The 17,711-nt window shown below is 40.2% G+C and overlaps 1 protein-coding gene across 2 annotated transcripts in view; it reads left to right on the top strand.

The window, feature by feature from the left end:
* The window catches only part of sema6a (sema domain, transmembrane domain (TM), and cytoplasmic domain, (semaphorin) 6A), a 140,848-nt gene that overhangs the window by 91,967 nt on the left and 31,170 nt on the right, over window positions 1-17,711 (top strand). For both annotated transcript variants that reach the window (XM_014995917.2, XM_014995916.2), the window contains exons 10-15: window positions 1,171-1,388; window positions 3,239-3,370; window positions 6,377-6,532; window positions 14,477-14,650; window positions 16,960-17,100; window positions 17,204-17,281. In XM_014995917.2, coding sequence (XP_014851403.1) covers window positions 1,171-1,388; window positions 3,239-3,370; window positions 6,377-6,532; window positions 14,477-14,650; window positions 16,960-17,100; window positions 17,204-17,281 — 899 coding nt within the window. The remainder of the gene's footprint in view (window positions 1-1,170; window positions 1,389-3,238; window positions 3,371-6,376; window positions 6,533-14,476; window positions 14,651-16,959; window positions 17,101-17,203; window positions 17,282-17,711) is intronic.

Here is a 17,711-nt window from a genome sequence, read left to right as displayed (position 1 = left end):
GTCTCGTCCACCATCAGCTTTGACACTGATGGTGGACAAGAAGGCTGGTCTCAGAGTCTCTGCTCTAATTTATCTCAAAGTGCGCTGTCCTGGTTGAGGTCAGGACTCTGCAGGCTTGTCAAGTTTCTCCACCTATGTTCTCATATTCTCATAGACTTTGCTTTGTGCACTGGTGTTCCTGTTGGAACTGTTGGGGAAATGCCCATAAAGTCAGACATAAAATCATCTAGTATGTTGCTGTTGCATTAGTAGCTCCATTCACAAATGTTTGTAGAAGCAGTTTGCATGCCAAAGTGCTGGATTTCACATACCTGCAGCCAGGGGAGTGGTTGGAACATCTGAGTTAAATGATAGAGGGCTGAGTGAATATTTTTGGCTATACAGTACAAGTTAATGCTGCACCTAATTATTCATCTGTGACAGAAGTTTCTGTAAAAGGGTTTTGATTTGTGAAACCATCCTTGCCAGTCTACCTCACTCTTTTCTAATGAATGCTTGGATCGACCCGAGCTTCACCTGACATGGGATCAAGTATCCTCAATGTTTTTTTTTCTCAAAATCTAATTATATGGTGAAACTGCAAAAGAGGAGCTGAAAAGAACAGCTAATTATTCCCAGTGTTATCCAATGTGTAGCTTCAGCTGGGTGTGCTATAAAGGTTTCACCAAGAAAAAAAAGACAAAGTGTCACAAACACTGCATAATCTTTTTAATTTTAAATCTTTTTTCTGGTTCTTCCTGTAAAATTCAATCAACTATATATTATGGAAACATAATGCTTATTTTATTCATGCTAAAATACCAAGTTTCTCACTCAGTAGAACGAGAACAAGTAGAAGGAATTGGATTGTGCTTCAATCAAATATAGGATATTAACCAATACTGGTTATTGTTACTAACCGTTCCAATAATAGGAACTGTTAGTGTTCAGTTGAACAATAACCATTGTTGAATGCTTATGAACATTGGTTATGTTCATAACCAATTATGAACATTGGTTATCTTCATAACCAATGTTCATAATTGGTTATGAACAGTGCAAATCACAGTTTCCTTCTTAAACCTGCCAATTATGACTCTTACATGCCTATAAGTGTCCATGTACACCACTTAGAAATTAAGATGTGACTGACAAAGATGCCATAGGATTTTAAATGTATGACTCCACCAGGTGGTGTTTCCCCGGGTGGCGAGGGTTTGCAAGAACGACCGCGGAGGTTCTCCTCGCGTCTTGGAGAAGCAGTGGACGTCGTTCCTAAAGTCCCGCCTGAACTGCTCCATCCCTGGGGATTCCCACTTCTACTTCAACATCCTGCAGGCCGTCACGGACGTCATCCACATCAACGGGCGGGATGTGGTGATGGCCACTTTCTCCACGCCTTACAACAGGTATCCTGAATAACTAGGAGGCTCATCTCAGATCTGTGTGAACACGCCAGAAGCTGATTTTCATGTTCCAGCTCTTATCCTGGTTATCTTTTTCAGTTAGAAGTACTTTCTAAAAACATTTTGACAGCCTGACCTTTATTAACGTTGGTAGAGCTGCTGCGCCTCTCGGCGACACGTACTCTCTGAGCGTTACAGGGCACACATTTACATCTCCTGTCAAAACAGTCTCGCCGCCCTTTTGACTTGCTGGCCTTAAATCTTATTTTCTGTTTCTGTTTCATGTTTCTAACTGTTCTCGAGGGCCATGGGAGTTTTTAATCTAAATTGAAAATTACCACAGAAGCACGGAGCTCGTCTGATAGCTCATACATATTGTAATTCTCTATTTTATGGCCGCTTTTTAAGCAGATAAGACAATTACTTGTGACAATGCAATTGAGCATAGTTAATGAACATTATAACCCAATGAAGCGGCACCTCTGAAACATTTCTATAAGGTTCCAGCATTCATTTTCTGTTTCATAGTTGGGGAGTGAGATTAGTGTGCAGACAAGACTCCGAGTTTGTCTGTCTGCCCACCTCATTCTCAGTCTCTCCTCCTCGTCAGCTGTCTGGTAAGAACATGAATATAATAGTCCTGCTTTCTGTACATATTCAATAGCGACAGCAGTTACTGTAATTTAGCAGCTGAGCAGAGAATTAACAGCTTTCTGACCTTGCTCTCTATAATGCTGCCCTTGTGTATTCTCGTCTCCCCAATGTCTACGAGACGAGTTTAGCTCATGATGCAACGCCGAGAAAATTCAACCAAGGAAAAATGGCGGAAAAATGAATTCTCTCAAGTTTTTTTCTTATACTTTTGAATGCAGTTGGATAAAGAAATAGAGAAATGAGTCAGTGATCAGCTATGCATTGTTTCCACACAAAGGCAGCTGCTGCTCTGCTATTTGAAGATGACGATTCTTTTCCCCATTTAAAAAAAGAGAGGCGGTAATAAAATTATTTGTTGTTCATGGATGGAGCTCAATAGTGGATTTGTAATGAACTTCAATGTCATAAGGAAGGAGTTTGGGGAAACCCAGTCTGTAGGCCAACGATTAAAGAAAAAAAGATTATTACAGCAGACTTTAAAAATCCTGAATAAACTTGTTAAAATATCAAGTTTCTATGGTGCAAAAACCAAGATAAACCATTTCAGAACATTTTCACACCACAGATTTTCAATCTCCAAATGTACATTTACAGAAGCCATAATTTTCTCCAATTGGTTTTGGTTCATTGGAAATTGTTTTGCAGCCTGCTCCTGACTGGAACCTTTTGATAGAGACCTGTGGTATGGTTTGGAGTGTCTCTGATGGTTTTAGGTGTGATGTGACCCAGAAGATGTCAGAAAATGTCAGCCAAACTTCATTTGGGGTTTATCATATTTCTACCCTGCATTTGTTTAACTTTGGTAATTTTATTTTTTAAGTGTTTTTTTGTTCTCATCTAAAGGATTCCAGGGAAATATTGGGCAGGTTTAAAGGTGGATCTGAAAACGTTTACATTGGTCTAGTTTTTTCAGATGACACAAAACTGGTGCTAAACAGTGGGATGTAGACTTCTTATATCCACTTTATGTATGAAATGCTATGAAGAATGATTGCTTTTAGAAATGCAACAAGTTCTCCTTCAACATTTAAAACAAGGCAGGAGATTTAAACGCCTCTGTAAATGGATTGTAAATCCATGTCTCTGTCTCTCAGTGATAGTCCAGAATTGGCAAGATGTTTCCTTGTGAAATGTTCAGTCAGTGGCTTGTTTATGCATTGTTTCCTTACTTTAATGTGTGTGTTTTTGTGTTATGGCAGCATTCCAGGTTCAGCAGTGTGTGCCTACGACATGGCGGAGGTGGCCCGCGCCTTCACTGGGCGATTCAAAGAGCAGAAATCCCCAGACTCCACCTGGACACCTTTTCCTGAAGAGAGGGTTCCCAAGCCAAGGTACAGACAAGCAACACACACACGCACACACGCACACATGGCAAATGCATTAAATACAGAATCGACTGTCTTTCCGTCATTACTCTCAAACACTGCTCTCAATCATGCAAGTCCTTTCTTTAGAAAACTGAAAATGACTGTTATCTAATCACCTACTTGCACTTCTCTTATTTTAATCATCTCTTTTGAACATCTGCTGCACATCATCTACAATTCCTTGCAGGAATTGCATTGTAAATGCAATTCCTTGCATTTACAATGCTTCAACCATTTCACGTTCAGGTTATTTGAATACTTTTTATGTGATAGACCAACAAGGAGTAGTTCATAATTGTGAACTGGAGGGAAAATGATTCCTGGTTTTCAAAATTTTGAGAAAGGTTTGAGAACCGTGGAGTGCATGTGTATTCAGCCCCCCTGAGTCTTTGTAGAAACACCTTTTGAGGAATGTCTCCAGCAGCTTTGCACATCCAGAGTGACATTTTCTGCTCATCCTTCCTTGCAAAACAACCCAGCTGGGTTAGGCTGGATGCAGAGCATATGTCAACATCAATTTTTCAGGTCTTGCTACAGAATCTCTCCATGTTTAGGCTTGTTGTCCTGCCCTGCTGGACAACAATCTTGTCTCAGGTCTTTGAGGTTTTCCCCAAAATTAGGTTTTGTCCATCTTGCCACTTACTATGATATTTTTTTTCCTTTCCCTGCAGTAGAAAAGCATTTTTTACCACCACCATCTTTCATCATGGAAGGTGTGTTCAGGCTGATCAGAAGTGTTCTTTATTTTGGGGCATCAGCAGAATAATTATTTTATTTTATTTTACTTGAAAACTGTCTGTGTTTACCTTCTTTTTTTGTGCTATTTTATGTTGATCCACCACATGAAATCCTGATAAAAATTAATGTTTCTCCTTGTAATTTGATGAAAAGTCCAAGAGATTTGAAAACTTTTGCAAAATACTGTGCATACATCCGCTCTCAATCGCATAAACACAATCTTTTTTTCATAGTTGCACACATTAGCTCCCCTGCTCCCCACCCGCAGTTTCATAAGCATCAGCAAATGAAGCATGAGATCATTTTAAATATGGCTGGCTAATTCCAAAATGTACCGACCTGATCAATCTCCCATCTATCTCTCATTAATTAGAGCACTGAGAGTTTTTCTTATATCCTGAAGGGAAGAAAAAAAAAAAACAGATTTACTACAAAGATCTGGGCTACGATAATTGTTGGTGGGTGTATAGGTCCTCACTTAAAGCCAGGGGATTTGATTCTTCTACAAAACACAAGCTCTACATTGCTAATTTAATGCATAAATGAATGTATATGAGTGAGTTCACCCTTTTTACCTTGATTAGTGTATATAACGACTTGTTTACCCTGAGTGAGGTCAGACATTTCTAGAAGCAGATATGCTCACATTTGCTTACTGCAGTAATTGATGGGATTGATTAAATTTCTGCTCTCTGCCGCATTCAGACCCTTTTTATCTACAGGCAAGCAGATGGAGAGCTGCAACAATGCCACCAAGGTCCGGTCCTGTGGCAGTCTGTTCCTCCATGTGCTAGACTCCCAAACCCAATCATTTACAGATTTTCATATTTAATACATGTCTGTTTTGGTTCTGCCGTCCATATGCGTGCATGTGTGTGTGTGCATACCCTGCAAACTAACAGCAGATATTATTCTGTAGCTTATTTCAGCGGCCTCATAGATTTGGGAATCCACTTTAGGCTCTGGATTTTACAGTTAAATGTGTTTTCTGTTAGCAGGAAGTCAATGATCAAAGTTTTGTAGCCAGTTTCCCACATTTGGTTCTTGAAAAGCTTTAATCTGCTGATGTTTATGTAGGAATTCAAAGTATTTTTACATTGTAAAGAAGTTGCTAATCAGGCAGATTTTATCATTTAAAAATAGATTGATAAAAACAGACTGCACATTTCCACTTGCCTTTAACACCTTGACTTCAAGGAATGTTGATTCTTACCAGATAATCTGATATTTACAAATCATTCAGGATGTTCACCATGATAGGCAAAGTTTGAAAGCTCAACAGGATAAAACAAAGCAAATTTTGCCTTTTTACATCTTGCTACAGGTCCTTTTTCAGCCTGAAGAGCAAAACGATATTTTACATAGATCCTTTCGCCTTTAGAGCTTCCTCTTGACTGCCTAATGAGGTTGAAAAATCCTTCAGATTGGTCAGGACCACAAAGCTGAAAATCAGCCAATTCACTAACATTAACAGTTCTTGGTTTATCCGCAGCTCTCTCACATTCTGCAGGATCTCGTTTGTATTTAAAAACTCTCCGATTTAGCCACAGTTTTGTGAACCCATTTGAAGGGTCGTCCTGGGATGTTGGGAGGAGGCCTCACCATCCGAGTCAAACCACATATGCTTTCGTAAAATTACTTCCAGTTCTCAAACGGGAAAGAAAAAGTGGGAAAACGGAGCAAATCTGACTGAAATGTCTATACCAGCAGCACCACATATGCACATCTTAAAGCTATTTCTCTGGACGACGCTCAAATGTGTATTTTAAGGCTTGGTCCTTTACGTATCTACAGTGCAAGGCCAGCTGCCTGACATTTCAGGGACCTGGTGTGTGTTATGTGCTGTGAAAGGGTATCAAAGAGCGCACTGTAAAGAGGTTTTACAAGCTCTCCGAGGCGACATGCCTGCAAAGAGGATATGCTATCAAAAGCAGCTTCTTTTTTACCAGCTCCTGTAAACGGATCACACTGATAGAATGTCTCAGTGTATTACCCCAAACTCAGAAAAGAAGACATCATGTGTCCTCCTGTTTGACCGAAGGCTCTAGGAATAAGTGTTTAGCCATTTATGACTTCAGTCTTATTGATTTTAAGGGAATTAGACTTTCTGTCTTCTGGCAGCTTCTCGTTTTAAACTGTTTTTTTCCCATTTAAACGTTTCCTCCTTATGACACTTTTCTTTCCCCGTTTCTCACATTTTGTTATCGTCCTCTCCCTCCACTGCATTTGCAGACCTGGCAGCTGTGCCGGCACTCCATCCATGGAGAGGTACAAGGTATCCAATGAGTTCCCTGACGACACTCTGAACTTCATCAAGATGCATCCCCTGATGGACGAGGCTGTGCCCTCTATCGCCCACAGGCCCTGGTTTCTCAAGACCATGGTGCGGTGAGTACCTTGCACTCCAAAAAGCCCGCCGTCGTCAGAGGTCCGTGAGCCTCTTCAGCCCAGGCTGGCAATTATCTGAAGTGCTGCTCAGAGAGTTAGACTCATTAAAAGACAGTAGTGCTCCATCACAAACCCGCAACTGACCTATTTTTCTTGGAGTGGAGGAAACACTAATTCAGACCTTGCTATCTTTTTCCCCCTACACAACAGAGTAGTAATCTTTGGAGTGAGTATTTAAGATACTCACTGGTGTTTATCTTGATCCTTAGCTCATTGAAAACATCTATAAGGTCTTATTAAAGACATTTTTTTTCCCTCTCTTGACTTGAAGCTTCCCCAGACAGTACACTGGAGTGCAGACTTCTTTTTAGTTAATGTGGCTTTTCCCCCTGTGCCCTGAATGTTTCCTAAAACCTACTGCACCAGGATGCTTGTTGTTTGATCTTAAAGGTTTATTTGATTTTTCTATGCACAAAAGATTTTATCAAACACACGTTTCAAGTGGTTTACATCCAACTGAATCTTTAGATCAATACTTAAGAACTGATTTGTTCTTAGAAGACAAAGTTATATCACCACTTCCTGTGAATGACTAACTTGTTTTTTTGTATCTCTGTAGATGACTGCACTGCAGGGAGACAGTTTCTTTTCTCATCATCCCAGCAAACCGACATCTTTATGTCATCAGTATAACATATAATGGCTGTTTTAAGTGACAGTCTGATTATTGTTGTTTGGCAACAAAGACCAGCATTTTAGATCTTTAATTGTTATAAGCCTGAAGAGCTGCAAACAGCATTTATAAAATCAGTTAAAAACATTGTTTGTGTTTCTAAGTCCATCTGATGATAAGGAAACATTTAAACAGCTCATATTGTATGAATGGACAGATCTTTTAAACAGTGGGAAGAGGGACAAAACATGGAAAACTAAATATTCCTTTCAGGCTTCTCCCATACATACTCATCCAGACCTGGAAAATATTTAAATGATATTCCAGACTATTCAAAACCACCTAAAAACCCATAAAGATGACAGATAATGAACAGAATTGCCGTATTTTTTTATTGTTCTGGTCTAAATAAAAAAAAAAAAACCTACCTCACATGTAATGTAATGTTTAAAACTCATGCAGACTGTTGGTCTCCAACCCCAATAAAGGCAGATTTTTCTTCAGGTCCAGCTAAGAGATGGTGCCAAGATATCACTGGACTTTCAATGCAAGCAGCGGCGCTTTAGTGGTGCACTGACCTCCATTTAGGTCTGGAACTGGTTAGGTGGAAAAATCCTTACTCATTTAAGCTGAACTCCAGCACTTCAACATATTCCTAATAAAAATAATCATATCCTCACATTTCTTCTTCTTACCTAAAGCTGCTCTGGAGTTAGCAGTTCTGGGCACATCCATGACATGCCTCAGTGGCGGGCAAGGAATATTTTATCAATATTCCTTGATAAAAGCTTTTATTTTGGCATATCAGACCTGAGTTGCTGTGTTGTCTCTGTTACAATATAAACAGCTTAGCATGAAAGAGCTCATTAGTGTTTCTGATTTGAAATATCACCCCAATCAGCAGAACATGTCGATTAACATGCGGGCCAATTGCTGAAAGAATTATTTAAGCTTGAAAAGTATCACAAAGGCATGTGGAGTGGATATAAAAACCCCTGTTGGGGTTTTATCGTGGATTACTATTTTGAGCTGAAGTCAACTGGAAATGAAATCAGTAATAGGATTTGATCCTTGTCACACCCCAGAGAGGACACCCGAATATCAAGTATAGGCTTTCTGCTCAATATGAAGACGCTATTTTTTTTTTTTTTTGTTTTATCTTGAGATTTGCAGCGTTTTGGCAGGGAGCTCAGCTAGCTGGACGCAGTCAATCACTTCAAAGAAGGATGTTGTGACTTTTTTACACTTATGTTGTTCAGTATATTTGCATGATAAGTGACTGATTACAATTATATGTTAAGCATAATTTACATGATGATTATTATTATTATATTGAATATGATTGTATACAATTACAAAGGCGAAGTGAAATATATTTCAGTGTAAGACATGATTTATTTGAATAGAGGAAGTCTTTTATTTTGAAGAATGCTTAAGGATCTGTTACTGTTTAGTCACTATCTTGCTTTGTTGATTTGATTGCTTGGTTACGAGCAGTTGTTGTTGCTGTTGTTCTGTTTTTATCGGCTGAAGCCCTTTTTTTCCTCTTCAATAAATACTGAACAAAAGGGTTCAGTAAAGGAAATACGAGCCTCCGTCTTGTTTGAGAAGAAGCTTTACTCCGCTACATTTTGGTGCCGAAACCCGGGAATAAGAATTTTTTGATTTTTTTGAACGAAGTGAAGCTAAGGCTCAGTTTAGCAGCCAACATGACGGAAGGACTGGAGCGGTTAAAGAGGAAACGGTCGACTATCCGAACAGCAACGACGAAGCTGTTAACTCGACTAGAGGATGAGGTGGGCAAAGAGAGTCCCGATATGGATAGACTGCGTGAGTTCCTGGCAGTTTTATCTTCTAAGGAGGAAATTTTATTGGATTTGGACAAGAGCATAGAAGATGAAACGTCAATTGAAGACTTGGACACTGAGATAACGAACTCACAGGATTACACGGACCGGATTCTCATTTGGAAGGTTCGCACCACCAACGTTATTGGATTGCAGGAGACCGCTACAGACACCCTAAGAGCGCGTGTGAGTGACGTAAACAACGGCTCATTTTCATCACAATCCAAACAGACGGTTAAACTGCCCAAACTAACGATAATCAAGTATGATGGAGAAATAAGCCAATGGCAGGAATTCTGGTCACAGTATGAATCAGCCATTCACAGAAATGATGGACTATGTAAGACGGACAAGTTCACTTACCTGAGATCTTACCTAAGTGGAGCAGCTGCTCGGACTATTGCAGGACTGACAATGACAGATGTCAACTATGATGCTGCAATAGAGTTACTCCAGAATCGTTTTGGAAGGAAGGATATTGTGATAAGTGCTCATATGTCTAAATTGCTGAACTTGACACCTGTGAGAAGATCATCTGATGTTGCAGCTTTGAGGCACCTTTATGATGAATGTGAGATCCAGATACGCAGCTTGGAGTCTCTTGGAGTGCAAAGTGATACTTACGGCTGTCTCCTATGTCCAGTGTTGCTACAGCTTATTCCAGAAGACATAGCACTTGCTTATACACGGCAACAAAACTCAACTAACGAATGGAAAGTCCCAGAATTGATTCAGTTTCTGCAAAATGAAGTGCAAAGCAGAGAACGGGCGCTTCTGCTGACCAGACCAGGCCACACATTGAAGAGCCCGAGCCCACAACACAAGCATGTGGGTAAGCCATCCTATGCCTGTGATCAACCTAGAAAGTGGAGCATTCCATCAGCGACTGCTTTGCACACAGCCAGCGTCGTGCCACAAACCTGTGTGTTTTGTGACAGTAATGACCATAAACCAGAGAACTGTCCTGGTTTTACAATAAGTGCACGCAGGGAGAAACTGAAAAGGCTTGGACGGTGTTTTGTCTGCCTGGGCCCGAAACATATTGCGAAATACTGCAGAGTGAAGATTTTGTGCAGACAGTGCAATCGAAAACACCACTTGTCAGTTTGTGAACAATCTGAAGCTAAACCAGAAGTCGACAGTACCAGCAATAGTGGAAATGCAGAGGCTGTGTTGTCTTCGTTGACCAGCTCAGTCAAAGTGAAGACAAATACTCAGAACACAGTATTGCTCCAAACGGTTAAGGCATGGGCTGTAGGACCAAAGGAGAGAAAAATATCTCGCTGTCTGTTAGATGGAGGTAGCCAGCGTAGTTTTGTTCACAGAGACATTGTCCGAGCCCTAGGACTGCAAGTTGTGAGGCAAGAGACACTAAACCTCCATGTTTTTGGTTCCACCAGTCCTGTAGTGGAAAAACGCAACATAGTGAGAGTTCAACTTGAAAATGTGTGGAACACTGAACGGAAAATCGAAATAGATGCTGTAGAGACCCCCGAGGTGTGCACTGCTGTAATAAAGGTACCAACTGAGCCCATTCAAGCAGAGATTAAGAAAAGAGGACTGCAGCTTGGAGACTTTCCACTAGAGGGTGCTAATGAACAAGAGTTGCAGATGTTAATTGGAGCAGATTACTACTGGCAGGCTGTTACTGGAAAGGTCCAAAGGGTTACAGATTCATTAGTGGCAGTTGAAACCCTCTTTGGATGGGCTTTACAGGGACCAGTGACTACCTCCAGTGTTACAGACACCACGTGTATGCACATTAGTTTGAACGAAGACACCCAGCTGTCTAATCAGTTGCATGCATTCTGGGAGGTGGAGTCCCTGGGTATTGTAAATAAACAGTCAGAAAGCCCAGAGGACTCAGAAATTATGCAACGTTTTGAACAAACAACAACATTTGAAGACGGAAGGTACCAAGTTGAGTTACCCTGGCAATGTGACAAAGACCAGCTTCCAGACAACTTCAGGGTAGCGAAGAAACGCTTTGAGAATCTAACGAGAAAGCTGAAGACTGATGTAAATTTATTTGCCAGATACAACGATGTAATAGAAGACTATCTTCAAAATGGTATCTGTGAGGAGGTTGCAGATGGAAAACCAGAAATGAATCAACAGACTGTGAAATATTATATGCCCCATCATGCTGTAATAAGAGAAGAAAAGGCCACAACCAAACTTAGAGTGGTATTTGATGCATCCTCACATGAGGCAAACAGTCCATCCCTCAACGACTGTCTGTACACTGGACCTAACCTGAACCCAAACCTGCTAGATGTGCTCATAAAGTTCAGATTGCACAAGATAGCATTTACTGCTGATATAACTAAGGCTTTTCTTCAAATCTCACTAGCAGAAAAGGACAGAGATGCTGTCAGGTTCTTGTGGATGCACAGACCTTTAGCTAAGGACCGGAAAAATGAGGTGCGTGTCCTGAGGATGAAAAGAGTTGTTTTTGGAGTAACTCCCAGCCCATTCTTGCTTGCTGCCACTATCAGAAAACATCTCAAACAATTTGAAAGAAAACAGCCAAGGGCAGTACAGGCTCTCAGAGACTCTATGTATGTAGATGACTTTATTTCAAGCTCACCTACTGTGCAGGATGCTCTTCACATGACAACTGCAGCAAAGTACATTCTCTCTCAGGCAGAATGTCTCTCAGGAGACACATGCTGAACAATTACACTCGCTGTGATTTTTGTTATCTGGATCAAAATAGGAAAGACAGACCTTGCCTTATTCACTGAGATTGTATTATTTTAGTGAGTTAAAACCCTAATTTCATACCCTTTGGAGCTCCTGTTAAGAGTGAATGAATCAAAACCTAATAATAACTTCATATTTTTGGCTTTGTGAATTGGCACTGACTATTTTAGGGGAAACTTTAAGCAAGCAGGAGTAGGTTAGTGCTTTTTCAAGTAAATTATATCTTTAGAGGAACATTTGTGCATCACTTTTAAACTGATTTTACACAAGGAACACTCAGTCAACATTAATGACGGCAATTGTGGACTTCCTAGATTTCCGGATAAGCTTTCATTGGTAATCTTTAAATCCAATCTAGTTCTATTAACCCCTAAAGCCTTAATCTGTGTTTTTGAAGCGTCCATCTTGAAACATTCTCCAATCCAGTTAGCAACAACCCCTTAACTTTAGAGAACAAACGGAATAACCTCAGGCTCTATGGATACAAGATGCCACAAAGAGGCCCGAAATACAGTAAAGCTAAATCACAAAGCTTCCTCCATATCTTATATCTTGACACTTTAATCAGGCTGGGGTGTAAACCAACACTCAGCTGTGTCAGTTCCTTCTGATTGAAATAGATTTAATTAAATTGAAAAGCCCCAATCTCAGCAGATAAACTCCATGTGCTTTACAATATGTCTTGCTATATTAAAAAAAAACAAAAAAACATGTTCCACATGTCTGAAATGTGTGGCATGCAAGACACAAATATAAGAAAATAACCTGGAATTAGTGGAACATCCAGTACTTTAACGTCTGAAATATATGTGTCAATTGCAGAGTTGTATAGAACATGTGTGTTGGGAATAAGGTTGTGATCAACTGCATCAGGATGACATGCATTACCATGATAATTGCCAGTCAAATTTATGTCATACAGTCAGCTTTTCTTTCAGCTTCAAGCTTTCGGCATCTCGATGCGAGTGAATCTTCCTCAGTGTAAACAGAGAATTTGCATGACGCTACATAATTGAAGTTATTATTAAATCATCGCTGTAATATTTGACAAGCACCTCTTGGTTTTATATGAAATATTAATGGCTTTAAGTTGCAGTAAAATCTTTCAACAACCCGTCAAAAATGAAAGCAGCCTGGTTATCAAATTATATAAAGCCGTGGTAATAAATTTATAGGTGCATGGTGCAGGAGTTCCAGCAGATATGCAAAAGAATGCAAAGTAAAACAAGCCAGGTACCAACATCAAAGTAAAGGTGACAAAATTTAGAAGTTCTATTTCTGCTAGATATGGATTGAGTCATTTTTGAGTAAAAATACCCCACTTTCACAATATCATTGTATTTACAGAAATATTTAAGACAATGCATAACAAATTATTTTACTTCTGGATCAATCAGGCAGCTTCTTTTTCTAATATCAAATTTAACACATAAACATTGTACTAATACTACTTAAGTACTAGAGTTATGAAAATAATCTGGTAATAAACACTTTATTTTTTTAATATTTTTATACATACATTAGTAGTAGTTTTCACAAACTCATTCAAGAGATGTCCGTCCAACACTGCATGCAAAAACGCCAAGGCTACTAAAGCAATACTGTGGTTGCTTTTGGCAGCCAGAAAATCTAAATTCATATTTCTTTTTTCCCCTTATAGAAATAGTAGCGCCATTTCTGGCAGCTGACAAATGTGTACAACAACAGTTTTATGAGGGGCAGTGCTGTGCTTCCTGTATGCCCTATACATGTAGAAAAATGTTCAGTCATTCCAGAACCTTCACTGACATCTCATTAAAACAACTTTGAGCTATCTGGGCTGTTTTTGGTGAACCTTGTTACCATCTAGGAATGGTACTGTAATACAGGGAATGGGTTGAAATCCCACTGCTACCACCAAGGAAACACCATGGTACACTGAAGCAGAAAAACAGACATTTTTCATATTTTGTTTCGGAGTTATCACCACATTTGGTACAATTGTAAGTACAATGCAATTATTATTCTGAAAAATAAATCATATATATTGCCATCTATACCACAAACAATGAAGTGCAACAAAAACACATTTATTGCATAACCTTTGAAAACGGCCCCTGTTGCCATAACAAATCCGATCCAATAGATGCAATCTCCAATGTGGAGAATACATATATTCTCCACATTATATATTAAAATACATAAACCAATGTGCAATTATTCTCCTTTTTGTTGAGGAGAATATTTATTTGTCCCTGAACTTAAAAACAGATTTGACTCATAAAAAGAAAAGGTATTTTTGCAGGAGCTAATCTGTATTGTTGCTCTAACAGTTTCAAAGGAAGAGGTTCAGAGTCAAATAGTCTCAACTTCAGCAATTAGTCAGAAAATAAATGTGTGCTTGTTTCCGGGTGCTTGAGACACTTTGTCATGTTTTTGTTCTCCCTTTAACCCCCTACAGGCATTATGACAGTCTGATGAATATAAAATAACATTTAATTAACAAGATAACAGCCCCCTCCTGCTCTGTTGTCTTTTTTAGACACTTGATATACACAATGAAAAGCCCATTAAGTGATTAACTGATTGGCTCTGCAGTTATTATCTGGACTTCACCTCAAAACATTTACTTGATGTGCGTCACCATTTATTGCTCTTTCAAACATCGTTATGTGTGTTTGCAAATTGCACTAATCAACTGATTGGTTGATTTACTTTACCCGGTAATCCTTCTTCCAGGTATCGCCTGACGCGGATCGTGGTGGACAACGAGGCGGGCCCCCACAGGAACCACACGGTCGTGTTCCTGGGATCCGAGAAGGGCATCATCCTGAAATTTCTGGCCAAAATGAACAAAGGCTTCCTGAACGACAGCCTGTTCCTCGAGGAGCTCAACGTCTACAATCCGGACAAGTACGTAACTATGTGAGCATGTGTGTCCAATAGAGGGAACACATGGATACAGTTGCCACAAACAAAAGAGGGCCAGTTTTTTTTTCTCCCTAATCTTTGTATGTGTGTGTTAAGTGATTCAGAAGTGTTTCATTCTGCTGTTCTACCATCGATCAAGTCAGCCAACCCACTAGCTCCACCGCTACCCGCCGGTTCCCCCGACCCAAGCTCTGAAGTGAAGCCAGTCACCCAGATGGCTACTCTATCATTTAAAGGAGTTTTATCAAGTTACACTTTGCCTAACCACAGGTTCTAAATTAAAGACACAGACACTAAAGCTCTGGATAGCATTGGAGTGCGGTTCCCAACCGCATTGGAGCCGAGTTCTTTCCAAAATGCCGGCTGATTAAAGGAAACACACACGTACATGCTGAGGCAGAGGGCTGCGTTTGTCTTCAGAGCCAGCATCGGATGTCCCGCTAATTTATCACATCTTTGTAGGTTTGTGCCATATAGATGAGCCTTTCTAACCCCAAACTTTGCTCAGAACGGTGAGCAGAGAGCTGTCGTGCAATAGAAAAAAAAAAAAAGAAAAATCTGATGTAGTGCAGTCCTGCCAGAGCAAATATTTGGTTGAGAGGTAATGAATGAGAGGGGGGGTGGCAGTACGGACACAGGAGAGAGAAAACAGTCATGAAAACCAAAGACGAGAAACTGAAGGGTTAGAGCATAATAAGTACCAAAGTGTGGCCGTGGGGCTGTTTGCGGCCGTTGGAAAGATTTTTTCTGAACCCCGACTGCGATTTTAAAATGTTACAAATTTTCTATGTCAGCACAGACAGTTGATGAAGATAGACTCTTTTTGCAAGATGTTCATGGAAAATGCCAGGCATTTTGAAATTATTTCAGTGCATTTAGGTTAAAAATTTGTCTGAATTTTGTGCAGCAAACAGTGTCATGAAGATTAAGGAGCAGACAAGTCAGTGCAGCAATGGTCAATTAGAAAACAATATTCTAAGCTTTGAACATCTCGGTTTAGTTTCCTTTTGGGATCAAAATAGTGTTTTTGAATTGATCTCGGTTTAGTTTCCTTTTGGGATCAAAATAGTGTTTTTGAATTGACTTGAATTTGAACATCTGAAAGATCCACAGCTGAGGTGGGAGAATCTTTTGACTGAATGACTATTAAAGTCACATGAAGAAAGTCATAAGAAATGCAATTCACAGTTTGGTCAAAGGAGAATAAAATAAAACTTTTGGCCCAGGATGAGACGGTCAAAGTCCATACTAAAAAGAATTAGGAATCTTGAGAATTGATTTTTACGTAAAGTGTTTTCAGTGAGTTTGAGCTGGTGGTGCAAATCTGGAAGACTTGCGGATTTAATTAGAGCGCTATGTGGTACTTCAAATGAATCAATCTGGAAAGGGGATAAATCCAAATTTTAAAACACTTTCCACCTTTCACTCCACAAGTCCCAATTAAAAACACTAGACTTTGATTTTGCTACAAAGGTTAGTGTTGGAAAAAAAAGGTCAACACTTTTGCATTCAGAGACCATGTGAAGGAGATGAAGGTCCTTCCTCGTTTCCGTGTCTCTTCCTCTCCCCCTTCCAACCAGCTCCCTTCCTTCTCCCCCCTCTCTCCTGCTGGCTGCAGCAGAGCATTCGCCGGCTGCTGGCCATCTGGCTTCAGTCGCGTACAGTAAGTGACTTTGCCTCCCTGCCTGGCCAGCTAGATCAACGCAGGCCCGATTGTTGTGCATTACCCAGTGTAGATGGACTCTAAGCCCTAATTGCGAGCGATAATGCAGGACCAGAGCTCTGTGAACAGGAGATTAAATCCCAGAAGCGGGATGCCAGGACGGAGGGAAAGACGGGATAGAAGGATGCTCGACACACCCCAGAGGGATTAGAGTGTGCTCCTGCAGGGCAGTGGAGACAAAGTCGGCTAACGGGGGTGGAGGAGTGGTCGCGTGCGGAAGGGATGGATGGGCTTGAGTTACTGTTGGTGGATTTTACACTTAAGTGCTGCTGACTGCTCACAGCGCCCATCTGTCTGTTTATCTGTTGTATCCGTATCACCCTTTTTTCTTATCTCTCTTTATCTCCCACTCTACTCCTGACCTCATGTACACTCGGCTAGCATTATCCGTTTTCTTGCTGAGCCCACAGTTCATCTGTCTGCTGCATCTTAATCTGCGTACTTTGTTCTTGAAACCAACTCTTAAATCCCCTCTTAATCTTATTGTGTTGTCCTGACCTCTCTTTGGTCTTTTTCATTGCATTAAAATATAAATCAAACATTTGACCCTCTCTTTTGGCTTTTCTAGGTGCAGTATAGATGGCGTGGAAGACAAGCGCATCATCGGGATGCAGATAGACAGCAAGAGTAACGCTCTGTGGGTGGCTTTCACCTCCTGTGTGGTCAAAGTGCCGCTGTCTCGCTGTGAAAGGCATGGAAGATGCAAGAAGTATGTGGGAATTCCAGCCTTTACATCTGTTTGTTGAATTTTTTTTTTTTTTTAATAATTCCAGTTTGTAAAATATGTGAGGTTAATAATGACCGTCCTTCAGATCCTGCATAGCCTCCAGGGACCCGTACTGTGGTTGGGTGTCAGAAGGTGCCTGTCGACAGGTGACTACCAACACCAAGTAAGTAAAGAGAGGTGAAATCACAAGAAAAGCACGATTGTTGCATGTCTAATTATTAGTGTTTTATCAATATTTCCTGTACAAGTAGTAATTTTTATCCAAAAATTCTTATTGTACAGAATATTATGCATTTTTCCATTCTCCTTATTATAGCTTAATATTGGGAATATAACAACCTGATATAAACTGGCTAATTAGTCAGCCATCACCTGTGGTTAACACACATGTTGCTTACTGGTTGCCAACTGTAGTGACAAAACAGTGTTACCTAAACAGGAATGATCGGAAGAGCTCCTTTCGTTTCCGCTCCATTGGCCCCTCATACTTTTGTCTTGCTAACAGGCTGCTGTTCAGGCCTGAACCTTTTATAAAGTGCAGCTTTTTGTGAAGCTTCACAGGGAATTATTCACATGTTGTATCTTGTGATTGG

This window comes from Poecilia mexicana, unplaced genomic scaffold (genome assembly GCF_051168715.1).
Source record: "Poecilia mexicana isolate PSO_F unplaced genomic scaffold, ASM5116871v1 scaffold_9, whole genome shotgun sequence".
In the NCBI taxonomy this organism is placed as follows: Eukaryota; Metazoa; Chordata; class Actinopteri; order Cyprinodontiformes; family Poeciliidae; genus Poecilia; species Poecilia mexicana.
The sequence above is the reverse complement of the archived record's forward strand: the minus strand, read 5'-3'. Positions and strand labels throughout refer to the sequence as shown.